The sequence below is a fragment of the Trematomus bernacchii genome, unplaced genomic scaffold, assembly GCF_902827165.1.
Source record: "Trematomus bernacchii unplaced genomic scaffold, fTreBer1.1, whole genome shotgun sequence".
Taxonomy (NCBI): Eukaryota; Metazoa; Chordata; class Actinopteri; order Perciformes; family Nototheniidae; genus Trematomus; species Trematomus bernacchii.
Genome location: NW_022987604.1, coordinates 496,228 through 509,562, shown reverse-complemented (window position 1 = coordinate 509,562; position 13,335 = coordinate 496,228). Strand labels below are relative to the sequence as shown.

At 43.3% G+C, this 13,335-nt stretch overlaps 1 protein-coding gene across 1 annotated transcript; it reads left to right on the top strand.

Annotated features, from left to right (window-relative positions):
* Positions 1 to 9,290: 9,290 nt before the first annotated feature.
* On the top strand, positions 9,291 to 12,744 carry LOC117482645. The gene is made up of 4 exons (XM_034130820.1): positions 9,291 to 9,350; positions 10,800 to 10,913; positions 11,033 to 11,174; positions 11,658 to 12,744. Exons 1-4 carry the CDS (start codon positions 9,291 to 9,293, stop codon positions 12,041 to 12,043), a joined length of 702 nt encoding a protein of 233 aa, XP_033986711.1. The 3' UTR covers positions 12,044 to 12,744.
* The last annotated feature ends 591 nt before the right edge of the window (positions 12,745 to 13,335 follow it).

The window sequence follows — 13,335 nt, the reverse complement described above, 5'->3', positions numbered from 1 at the left end:
CTAAAAGGGTTAAATATAATCTTTTTTCTCAAAGTAATGATAAACCTGTGAGTTGGATGTAGAAGTGTCAGAATCAATATAAATGTTTTTTATTTTAAAGAAAATTCAGATTTTACATAGTAAAAAACTGTAAATATAGTGTCCGTCCAAAAATTATTTTTTACAGATAGTGAAAACTACCCTTGGATGATGGGTTAGTAGACTAAAAGCTTTAGGAATCCAAAGTACAACATATAATAAGTACCCTGTATCAAGATTGATGCAAAACAAGTGAAATTTGACCTTTTTAGAGAGATTTAGCCAAAAACTGGGCCATCTGGGGTCATTTGGGTGGATTTGACCTATCTCTGGCCCCCCCTTGCTCGATCTGGTTGGTTGACATACCCTTGTGACCGTTAGAGCCAATAGAATCGAAGGAGGAGACTCACATACACATACATTGTAAAGAAAAAATGTGGCCGCTTCGCGTGTGGAAAGCGAAACTAAACTGGAGGAATGTCTCCTTCTGGAGTTTGGAAACTAAAACGCAGTTGTATTGCTTATGGATTATCAGAAATAATTTCAAAGAAGGCACAGACACATAGGATGAACCTATGGATTAACTGCAGCATCGTTTTTTATCGTTTTAATGCCATTGAAGACCACTTTTGACCAAGGTAAGCCATATTTACATGTTTAGCTTCTTAGCTCCACATGTGATGATGTACGCTTTCGTTGATAGCGTCGCGAATGTTTATCACTGAGTGTTGAGGTGGGCACCGGTAGATTCGTGTCTCCAGGACACCAAAAAAGAGTGTTTGGTTGTGCATCTAGGATAAGTAATAAGGGAGTTCTGAGTGAGTTTATGTGCCTTTGTAGGTTACGTTTTTTCGTCGAGCTAATTCAGAGGCTGAGTGCTAGCATTGTGGGTTTTTTTTGAAAAAAAATTAAAAAGATCAGTTAGCTGAGTTTCTTCCCGTTACATGGATATAACACATTCATAGTTTTATTCAATATTAAGATTCCTTAGACGTTGTTTCCTGCAAATGACGCGTTTATCCGCCCGGTACCGGGGGGAAGGTGTGAAACAGGTTAAGACCAATCTTTATTTGAAGGTGCCTCTTAACCTGGGATATTAGTTATACAGTAATAGTATTGACAATCTAAAAAAAAACTGAGCAACTCAACGGTTCACTTTTATATTTCTTATTGTCTAAAGCATTTATTATTTTTATTTTCCCCCTCTCATATTCAGTGTGGACGGATTGAGACAGCGTGGTGTCCAGAGAGCTGCAGAGACTTCAGGGAGAAACCTCCGTGTGATGGACGTCCTGTCTGTTGGTTTGGCCGGAGAGGACTGAGGGTCTTTCCTCAGCGAGGAGGACCAGGCCTGATGGAGGAGCCCATGCTGGACATAGCTGATACCAACTGCACAGGCCTAGTCTGTCACTTTATTTGACTAAATGTGTTACTTATACATTTAATAGGTTTACACCTTCTGTCCATATGTGCTTTTTATTTAAAACATTTTTTCACATTTCAATAAATTGTATTTGTATTTGCACTCTTTTTGTCCATTATTCTTACTGAAAATGTTAGATTACACATTCGCATCTGACTGAAGATTGGCCCCATTTATTTGTGACGTTGCAAACTCTGCGGTACAAGGTACAGGTGTTCTGAAGCTCATGAAGTGAGGCAAATAGAAATAATCAGCTGATGGAGTGTGTAGATGTGGAAATAGGTGCATTCGATCAGCTGACTTTGTTTTCACAATAAAGTAGTTTCTTAGTGAATGTCCTGTACTGGTCTTAAAATCTCATAACATCAGCTTTTCATTTTCCTCTTGGATGTTCTTCTTGACCCTCAGATAAGGGAATGCTCTGGTTTTCGGACAAAATTAACATGGGATCACTCCCGTCACCGGACGTACTTCGTCTCACTGGAATATTAACGGTCATAGTGAATATAAAATCGTCCCCATGTATCCGGCCGATGACGGGAGAGTTTTGAAAGAGACAAAACACTGTTCCATACATTTAAAAACACTTAAACAATTAAACAATGTTTACCCCAGGATTCAGGCACCTTCCCTGGCTTGTAAAGTGCAGTTATGCGCCCTGGAGGTATTGTACTATTTAAAATGTATACCCAGGATTCAGGCACCTTCCCTGGCTTGTAAAGTGCAGTTATGCACCCTGGAGGTATTGCACTATTTACAAAATGTATACCCATGATTCAGGCACCTTCCCTGGCTTGTAAAGTGCAGTTATGCGCCCTGGAGGTATTCTACTATTTACAAAATGTATACACAGGATTCAGGCACCTTCCCTGGCTTGTAAAGTGCAGTTATGCGCCCTGGAGGCATTCTGCTATTTACAAAATGTAGCACTCTGTTTATTTATTAGGGAAGTGGGATGTGAAAATACCCATTCTGCTTCCCAGAAGTTAGCCCCGAGATCCCTCTCCGCATAACATATACAGCCACCGGCTGTATATGCCAATGCACATTTACTGTGGTGGGTTAAACACATTTCCTCGGGTTTCTAAAATAGGGGGACGGCATCGGGAGGGTCTCGGGGAGGTCCCCTGCGGTTCCCCATTTACTGTGGTAAGTTTAAACACATTTACTCGGGTTTCCTTGAAGTGGGGAGTGTGAGGAGCTCCGGACAAAAAATCCCGTCTCTTTGCCAGCCTACCGGCCCCCAAAGGACGGCCCAGAGACTCCAAGAGGTCTCCCTTAAGTGGGGACTCTGTTTATTTCACACTTTCCAGCAAGAGGGTCCGGCAAAATCCTGTCTCTTTTGCCGGCCTACAGGGCCCCCCAAAGGACGGCCCCAGAGACCTCCCCAAGAGGGTCTCCATGAAGTGGGAAACCTTTCTGTTTTTTATTTCACCACTTCCAGGGAGAGGGTCCGGCAAAATCCTTGTTCTCATTTGCCGGCCTTACAGGCCCCCAAAGGACGGCCCTCTTTGCCGGCCTACAGGCCCCCAAAGGACGGCCCAGAGACCTCCAAGAGGTGTCGCTGAAATGGGGACTCTGTTTATTTCACACTTCCAGCAGAGACAACGGGAAAATCCCCTCTCTTTGCCCGCTCACAGACCCCCAAAGGACAGCCTAGAGACCGCCAAGAGGTGTCCCTGAAATGGGGACTCTGTTTATTTCACACCTCCAGGAGAGAGTCCGGCAAAATCCCCTCTCTTTGCCCGCTCACAGACCCCCAAAGGACGGCCTAGAGACCTCCAGCATGAGTCCCTAACAGTGGCACTCTGTTTATTTCAGACCTCCAGGACAGAGACCGGGAAAATCACCTCTCTTTGCCCGCTCACAGACCCCCAAAGGACGGACTAATGACCCCCAGCATGTCCCCATAACAGTGGCACCTCCATAACCTTGCACACCGTGAGTCCCCGGGCCCCCGCAGTTAAGCACTCCCCCACGGACTAAACCCAGGTATTCACACCCACCAGAACCTCGTGCCCCTGGTGACCCTAAAGGGGGGTGGATTTTGTGGTGCTTTTAGGTCCGCCCATCAGCATCCAAATTCGGCCTTCTTATTGGCACCACCACCCCCCTTCTGGGCTGGAGGTTCAAACACTTTAACTTTTTTTCACCCTCCTCTGGCTTACACCTCCTCCGCCAACACTTGAGCGCTCATCACAGGGTTCAGCACCAAGGAGAGTGCCTCCCCGGTGCTGATGGAAAGTGGGACTTTATCTGCCCCTGGGAACCATCAAGGTTATTGTTTTTTTTGTTTTTTATTCAGCGGCCGCCATGGCGGCGAGAAGCTCCGCCTGGCTCGGCAGACGATCCAGTTTGTTCCTCTTCACCTTAAACTGGTGTAGAGTGACTGCCTTATTCAAGTGTTTCATGTTGGCTTTCACCTCTCTCATTATGTGGGTCATATCAGACTGGGTGAGCCTGCACCCCCGGGGCTTTTACTCAGACATGTTACCCCATGAACTGGTTCACATTCTTCAGGAAGAACTCTGATGTTGTGACTGCCCGGCCCGGCTTTACAATATACTTGCTCCAGCCACGGATATTCTTCATGTTTCTTAGGAACAGCCAGTCTGACAGGCGGTTAACACCATGGGCCATGTATACTATGAAGTTCTTTATCCGGCTGATCTTCGACAGAACATTGTCTTTCTGTTTTACTGTCGGAGCGACACCCAAACAATGATCCCAGTATGTCTGAAGGTACGCCTCCATGCTTCTAGGCAACGTGATTTCACGCATGGTATTCCCCCGTCCATACCCAGTGGACCAGTAATTTGAGGGAGAGGGCAAGTCCTTAGCCAGCTTAGACGCACGGGTTCTTCCGGCATACAGGGTTCTCGTCTCAAAATGTCGAACTAAAGTATTTGGACAACCGGGGAATAGGGTGAAAATGTAAAAATTATGCCCCAAAATAGTGCTTCAAAATCGGGGTAGGGTCACCTGCCAAGTGCCCTGACATTCCTCCATGTCTCAAAATGTCGAACTTAAAGTATTTGGACAACCGGGGAATAGGGTGAAAATGTAAAAATTATGCCCCAAAATAGTGCTTCAAAATCGGGTAGGGTCACCTGCAAAGTGCCCTGACATTCCTCCATGTCTCAAAATGTCGAACTTAAAGGTATTTGGACAACCGGGGAATAGGGTGAAAATGTAAAAATTATGCCCCAAAATAGTGCTTCAAAGTCGGGTAGAGTCACCTGCAAAGTGCCCTGCATTCCTCCATGTCGAACTTAAAGTATTTGGACATCCAGGCTGGGGGGTCTCGTGGCACAAAATTAGGCCCACTCAGAGTGCTTGGTGAGCGGATACATTCTTCCATGATTTGCCATAGCCGTTTTTTTCTGAGTGCACCCAAAAACTGGGTTTCCGATTTCGTGCGGACGGTAGTCTGAAAAGTATGGATAATCTTTTTCACAGTGTAGGGGAAATGAAGCCCAAGGACCTTTTCCCCTTCTCCGTTTGCACCAACCATCGGAGAAGGGGAAAAATCGGCCCGAAGCGCCAAACACCTGGCCCCTTCTCCCGTTGGCACTCTGTCATCTTTTTGACCATTTTTCAAAACTTCATTTTGATTATTTTAAGATATAATTAACCGTTTTCTTCACTTTTCTTTGCTTTCCACGGGTGGGGGCGCCTAGCAGGCCGCCTATGAGCACCCAAATTTGGCCTGGATCATCCAGGATTTGTGGGCTAAGCTCAAGACTAAATCACCCAGAGAGGTCACCTTTCTAGCCCCAAAAATATATAATACAAATACATTTAAATAGTAAAAGGTTGCACTTGTGCTCTGCATTACCCGGAATTGATTTTCATAGCCCCATGATAGTGATTTAAAATCATTTTTGTGGGAAAAAGTGTTAAAACGCCTGATTAAATTATATGCAGGACCCCAGTGAGCTCCAGACTATGTGCATTGTGTTGGGAACCATATAAATGATAGAATAAATGCATTTAAATGCAAAAATAATTATTTAAAATCATTTAGGGGGACAATTGTGGAGAGGAGCCTGAAAATGACTCTGCAGCACCCCGGATAACTACCAGTTCATCTGGTTTAAATGTGGTGGTGATAGTGGCATTAACTAGTACCCAGTACTGGGAGAGAACCAGGCTACAGCACATGTCTTTTCAACCAGGAAAGAGTGCTCAAAACGTGGGTAAAGGTGTGTTTAAACAGTGGGGGTAACATGTTTCAAATTACAGCAGAATGATGCTTGTTGGCAGGCTGACTCAGTTCACTTGTCTCACACACACCCAGGGGGGGGGCAAAAGAGGACACATTGACCCAGCAGTAAATGCTCAAAACGTGGGTAAAGGTGTGTTAAACAGTGGGGTAACATGTTTCAAATGACAGCACACTGCTGCTTGTTGGCAGGCTGACTCAGTTCACTTGTCTCACACACACCCAGGGGGGGGGGCGAAAGAGGACACATTGACCCAGCAGTAAGTGCTCAAAACGTGGGTAAAGGTGTGTTAAACAGTGGGGTAACATGTTTCAAATGACAGCATGGTGCTGCTTGTTGGCAGGCTGACTCACTTAACTTGTCTCACACACACCCAGGGGGGGGGGCGAAAGAGGACACATTGACCCAGCAGTAAGTGCTCAAAAACGTGGGTAAAGGTGTGTTAAACAGTGGGGTAACATGTTTCAAATGACAGCACACTGCTGCTTGTTGGCAAGCTGACTCAGTTCACTTGTCTCACACACACCACAGGGGGGGGGCGAAAGAGGAAACATTGACCCAGCAGTAAGTGCTCAAAACGTGGGTAAAGGTGTGTTAAACAGTGGGGTAACATGTTTCAAATGACAGCATGGTGCTGCTTGTTGGCAGGCTGACTCACTTAACTTGTCTCACACACACCCAGGGGGGGGCGAAAGAGGACACATTGACCCAGCAGTAAGTGCTCAAAACGTGGGTAAAGGTGTGTCGAACAGTGGGGTAACATGTTTCAAATGACAGCAGAATGATGCTTGTTGGCAGGCTGACTCAGTTCACTTGTCTCACACACACCCAGGGGGGGGGCGAAAGAGGACACATTGACCCAGCAGTAAGTGCTCAAAACGTGGGTAAAGGTGTGTTAAACAGTGGGGTAACATGTTTCAAATGACAGCATGGTGCTGCTTGTTGGCAGGCTGACTCAGTTCACTTGTCTCACACACACCCAGGGGGGGAAAGATAACACTTGTACCAAAGAATAAGTGTTTGAAAAGGCGGGGAAAAGTTGTTTGAAATAGTATAATACCTCCAGGGCGCATAACTGCACTTTACAAGCCAGAAATAATGTTTAAATGGTCGGGGAAAGTATTTTTAAATGTCTGGAAGAGAGTTTTAGCAAGTCATTTTGCACGATATCATTTAACATTGACGCTCTCCTGAAAATGCACAGAATATGTGCATTTTCAGGAGAGCGTCAATGTTAAATGATATCGTGCAAAATGACTGACTAAAACCCCGGAATAAGTGTTTGAAAGGCGGGGAAAAGTTGTTTAAAATAGTCTGATACCTCCAGGGCGCATAACATGGGTAAAAAGTGTGTTAAAAGGTCGGTGAACATGTTTCAAATGACAGCAGACTGGTGGTTGTTAGCAGGCTGGCTCAGTTCACTTGTCTCACACACACCCAGGGGGGGAAAGAGGACACATTGACCCAGGAGAAAGTGCTCAAAACGTGGGTAAAAGTGTGTTGAAAAGTGGGGGAACATGTTTCAAATGACAGCACACTGCTGCTTGTTGGCAGGCTGACACAGTTCACTTGTCTCACACACACCCAGGGCGGGAAAGAGGACACATTGACCCAGGAGAAAGTGCTCAAAACGTGGGTAAAAGTGTGTTGAAAAGTGGGGGAACATGTTTCAAATGACAGCAGAGTGCTGCTTGTTGGCAGGCTGACTCAGTTCACTTGTCTCACACACACCCAGGGGGTGAAAGAGGACACATTGACCCAGGAGAAAGTGTAATACCTCCAGGGCGCATAACTGCACTTTACAAGCCAGAAATAATGTTTAAAAAAATCATTTAACATTGACGCTCTCCTGAAAATGCACAGAATATGTGCATTTTCAGGAGAGCGTCAATGTTAAATGATATCGTGCAAAATGACTGACTAAAACCCCGGAATAAGTGTTTGAAAGGCGGGGAAAAGTTGTTTAAAATAGTCTGATACCTCCAGGGCGCATCACCAAAAATGTACAAGCCAGGGAAGGTGCCTGAATCCCGGATACTTTAGGTCTGTCACTTAGGGTGACCGCACCACTCCGACGCTCCCGAGAGCGGACGTCCATTATTTTGTAAGGCACCTAAGAGGGAGAAGGAGAAAATGTTGAATCGTGTCTTTCAGGCATGTCCTTTCCTAACAAAAATTACAGGAAACATAAAACATATTATTGCAGAACAAGTGTGTTATTTATGAAAGAAGTTTGTTTGTGTTTAGGGGCTGTAGATATAATTATTTTGTAATTGTAATGTTATATTTTATTTCAACAGTGAGCTACAAAGACAATCAGATTATGAATGAACAGTATGAAATTCATCAACATTGAAATATATTTTATTATCAAAATAATATTTAACTGTTATCAAAACTTAGTGCAACTGTAGAAGCTTGCTCTGTTCTCTCACTGAAATAATAACTTTTACCACGTTTTTTACAGACAATATTGAGAGATAAATAGTAGCAGTTCTCACTATGTGTTAAATAGCTTTGCCTTCAATACCTTAGATTAGAAAGCTGACAAAGTAATATTGCTTGTTAACATGTAACCCTTGGCATGGAAAAACCCCTCAACTTCACTGATGTGTAGGTGATCTAGTATTTAGTATTGTTTAATGGAATGTATATCAGTGTATTAAAGTCAATACTTAATTTATTTAAACCAATATCTTTCTTGATTCTTTGTACAGTATGAAAAAATAGTATTTGTACCTGTGCTGAAGTTCACTGCTGTGAGGAGTCCAGTGCTGTCTCTCACTCTCTGGTCCAGCCTGTCTGCATCACCTGGAAACTTTAAACAAATAGATATATATGTAAAGAACCATGTGTACAGTACAAACAATATAACGTATTCTCTTCTGTTGAACATGTTGGATTGTGTATTGTTCGAGTCAGGGTCCTTTTTATTTTACTGTAACTTTGGAAGTTGTGTTACCAATGCTTACTGTTCATTTGATATTAATTTGGTAATACAATTAATAAAAACAACAAGATTTGGGTTCGTTCTTCAGATATGACTGACGTTAACGTGTAAGCTCAATAATGAACTCCAGCTCAACCAACCATATTGTAATATCCAAGTAATCATCTTGAAATATGACATTAATAATTGTAATATACACACATCTTATTGTGAGGTTGATTTCACATACACTACTTCGACACTACTTGTCTACATACTTGAGCATAGCGGATTTAAATTAACCTTAGCGATGCATACAGTTCCTAGAACTTCCTACCTACATAATAAAATATCTCTCTGAGTTACAAGGATGACCTTATTTTACCAACCTCAAACAGAAGCCGTTTGTTCTACAGTATTATCCCACTTAACGCTTAATGCTTAACACTTGTCTATTTCGTTTTAACCTTCATATATACAGTCTATGGTTTTAACTTGCAGGCTACGATTAGCATCGTTAGCACAGATGTAGCTACCACTCGCTTACACGCTAACCCAAGCCTTAACATTCATTACGTAGCTGATTAAAATCATAAACACATAAATAAGTACTCGAATTTCAATTACCCGCAAAACCGCATTCATGCACCGTCTGTTTTAACCGCAGAGCGAGTCACAATAGTCTGATATAAGCATGAAGACACGGAACGTTAGCCCCGCAGTCATCCGGTTCGACCTGACTATGGCTGTGACTGTGTGACTGACCCGAGCCTCGTCGTTGTGATAGCTCCGCCCCTTCGCTCCAACCCCCCTCCCTCCCCCCACATCTACAGGTGAAAATTACTTTTGCGACACATTCATCGCAAGAAGTGTAGCAAAAGTCAAGGCCGCAGATTTGTCGATTTATACTGCCACAGAGCAGATTCGTGAAGTTGTAATGACTGATTTGAGAGGTTGTAATAACCAAGTTGCAGTTGTAATGGAAAATATATTAACAAAATATATATTTTCTGCAAGTGAACATTTCATCACTAAGTTCATCTTTTTTCTACAAGCTACAAAACTTTTTTTTTTATTCTGTGACTTCAAATTTGGTTCACAGATACATGGATATTTTATACAAGTGTAAATGTATGCACACAAGCTCAGATTTTTTTCTGCAAGTACTCACATCAGGTTTTACACGCTCTCGCATTTTGCACCATATCTACCTTCATATCTATCAGCTGACGCCAACAGGCAGGAACAGGGAGACAAAACACTGAGAGCACAGCAGCCAAGGCTACAGGTGCCTGTGCTCAGTGAGGTCAGTACAAACTGATAAACTGGGTCAAAGTTATGGGCCTTGGAAAATATTTCCACACACACACACACACACACACACACACACACACACACACACACACACAGGTAAACACAGTGAAGGCGGTGTGTAAAAGGCACATCTCTCCCACTTGGTGAACCGGTAACTTTCTCGAGCGCACAAGATACTTTTTTTTTTAGTCTTACCTTGACTTGAAGATGAAGTCCATTTGCCTATCCTTCTGGACAAAAAATTCTATAACTTTTTTGTAAAAGTCCTCCTTATCTTCTTGTAGTTTCAAAGTCTATCATAAATCTAATCGATAGATTTATGATAAAAAAATTATAAAAGTAGGGTAGACATGTGGATGTTATCCGGCTGAACAAAACGTGCATTTATCTAACAGGTACGTTTCCCACAGATCTTATTTACAGCTATTTTCTAAAATCCTCTGGAGAACCTCATTGCTTTTTTTGCAGCTTACTTCCTGGTTTTAGGACGCGTCACTGCAGCTCTCTCGTCTCCTCTTCAAGCACCACACTTTTCGCGGCACACGTACTTACAGCCAATCAGCTCTGAATGATGTGAGATGACGTATGGTGGGGATGGCAGCTCTGTGCCCCTATGGCCTTTTTTTTTGCCACACACATTACATTGAAAAATACTCTGAGCATGCGCAGTATAGTTTTTACAGTCACTGTTCACTTTACATTTTTTTATTTCTTTTTGTGCATCTCTTTGCATTTTTTGTAATCATTATGTGTAATACTTTCTGCTGACACTAGGTGGGGCTGTGCCCCACCTGCCCCTAATGACCAGTCGCCACTGATTCTTATATCTCTGTAGAGCAGGTCTGTCAACATGTTGTTTTAAATTGATCAAAATGTCCTGTTTCTGAAGGTTGTTAAACACAGACGTGCTGTGAACATCTCAATCTCCTCCGACTGTGAACTGGACATTTATCACAGTTACAGTGTGCACTGTGAACCTGAGGGCTTCTTCATTCAGCCTGAGGTGAGTCACTGATACTCCTCTAAAGAAACACAATGATCATTATCACACATGTATCTGCATGTGGATTCACAATCAGGAAAGATCCAGATAAACATTTAACTTCTGCTTCTGGTTTCCAGAGTAAAACATTTGATTCCAGGTTTGGACCAAACTACTACCCGGCATTTCTAGTTTCCCTGACGACGAGCACAGAGAGAGTGGTTTTGAAGGTCAAGGACCAAGGTGGAAATGTAGTCTGGTATTGTCGCGTGTCACTTGAAGGTAAAGACTCCACCTGAGCTCAGACCCAGTGATAGACTGGATAACTCTAAAGCTCCATCTCATAGCATTCTCTATTAAGGCTCCATGGCAGCGCATCATTACTAAACACACAACTTGTTATATTCTAAAAACTAGTGTTGTGCAGTGGTGAAACAGCGTGGCATTATGGGAGTTGTAGTCTTCAGCTTCTCATGCTTAAGTGGATACGCCGCCATTACAGGAGACCGTGATGAACGTATTTTGACCTTGATTAAAATTACACATCTCTCTGAACCATTTGCGATAATGTTTGAACACAACTCAACAAAATATAAATAATACAGTTGTAGGAGTTTTTATACATTTTAATGAGGAAATGTTACATATTATAACTTTAAGTGAACAAAAATCCACCTCTGGGAATGTCGAGTTACTTTAATTTTTAAGAGATCTGTTTAATGTGATTGTTGGTTAACACAAGTATTTTCCCTATTTATCTTCCAGATCCAAGGAAGGAATTGTCCCAGAGAAATGTCCAAGAGAGCAGAGTCTCAGCAGAGAGCAGAGACCCAGCAGAGAGCAGCGTCTCAGCAGAGAGCAGAGTCCCAGCAGAGAGCAGCGTCCCAGCAGACCAGAGGCTGTTCTCAGTTCGGACAGAGTTCATTCAAAGAGTGACTCCAACTCTCCTGATCGACCTTCTGGATAAACTCTTTGAGTCTGGAGTGATCACCGAATCTGAAATGACGTCGGCCAGAACAAAACCCCAAAATGGCGGAGCACGAGAGGTGGTGGACGCGGTGCGAAATAAAGGAGCTGAAGCCAGCAGGGTTCTGATCAATGCTCTCCGTGAGCTGGACCCGTATCTTTACAGAAAGCTCAACTTGAGCTGAGGAAAAACCTTGTGGAGTGTGTGTGACAGTTGAAGTCTAGTCCTCTGTTTTGTTACCTGTACATTTTCCCCCTTGTCCTTGAAGGTAACACAGATTCTGAGCGAAGGCCACTTTCGTTCTCTCTTTTCTCCTGGACTCCCTCCTGAGAGCAGCAACCCGTATTTTTTTTCAAGTAAATGTTTACTTTATTACATACAATACTTTAATTTACCAGCATCCATTTCATCCTTTCACATTTTTGTCAGGCATAGGAGCCGGGTTATGACAAAAATAAGGGCTTGTTCTTATTTTACCAATTAGTACTGACTGCTGGGTAAGATTTGGGATTTTGGGGCATTTGGTACCTAGGCATGCGATTTGGAGTTTTATTTGTTTTGTATTATCAAACTGTAAAAACCTGTACCTGTTTGTGCTGGTGAATGTAAATATAATATACTTAGGTAGTGAATTAAACCCAGTGGTGTTCAGTAACTAAGTACATTTACTCAAGTATTGTACTTAAGTACAATTCTGAAGTACTTATACTTTACTTCAGTAACTCAATATTTTTGCTACTTTGTACTTCTACCCAGTAGCGGCTGGCCCATAGGGGGCGATAGGGCGCCGCCCTCCCTAAACCCAAGCCCCCAGGAAGTGCTCCGGACTCTCAAAATGTGTTGTGTCCAAACGGCGGTACTGCAACTTCCGTATCAGTCCGTGACGTCACCCAGCCCAAAAATACTTTTTCCCATTGACTAACATGGGGAAAGAGACGTCTGTAAATCGGTGGATATTTTTTTTTAACTAAATAAACTACCCAGTATAAACTATTTTATAGCCTTGATTAGAATCATTCGATCCTTAAAGTTATAAAATGCACTAAAAGCCGAATCTAGATTTATTTTCTCTCTCCATTCATTCTAGTGAGCCGAGATTGGAGCTCGGGGGGCGGGGGCTTAAGGGGCGCATGCTCTGTGAGTGCACATACGGGCCGTTTCTCAATGAGTAAAGCTGCTCCAGAGCCACTATTTCAAGCATACTACGTCATCGAGTGCCGCCGAAGGACTGTTCCAATGTCCAGCATACTTGGAATTCTACCGAGCCCGGCGTACTTGGTAGCGAGACATTTCGAGGCTCCACATGTGTAGACTCTGCGGTCTTAAAATCCCCACAATGCTTTGCGCACGGACCAATTTCCCTCTCTCCTATGACGCACACTTGCTCGCCTGTTCCACTCTTTGTTTTCCGAATGCCAGGAAGTATTCTTGCCTCACTTCTGAAGCAAGTGACTCAGAAGACATGTGCTACCAAGC

What these genes read in the sequence shown, in the direction of transcription:
- LOC117482645 (XM_034130820.1), top strand. Translation starts at nt 9,291, where the DNA reads ATGAAGACACGGAACGTTAGCCCCGCAGTCATCCGGTTCGACCTGACT. An exon ending in GCTTCTTCATTCAGCCTGAG is followed by an intron (nt 10,914 to 11,032) that starts GTGAGTCACTGA and finishes TCTGGTTTCCAG; the next exon opens with AGTAAAACATTTGATTCCAG. An exon ending in TTGTCGCGTGTCACTTGAAG is followed by an intron (nt 11,175 to 11,657) that starts GTAAAGACTCCA and finishes TTTATCTTCCAG; the next exon opens with ATCCAAGGAAGGAATTGTCC.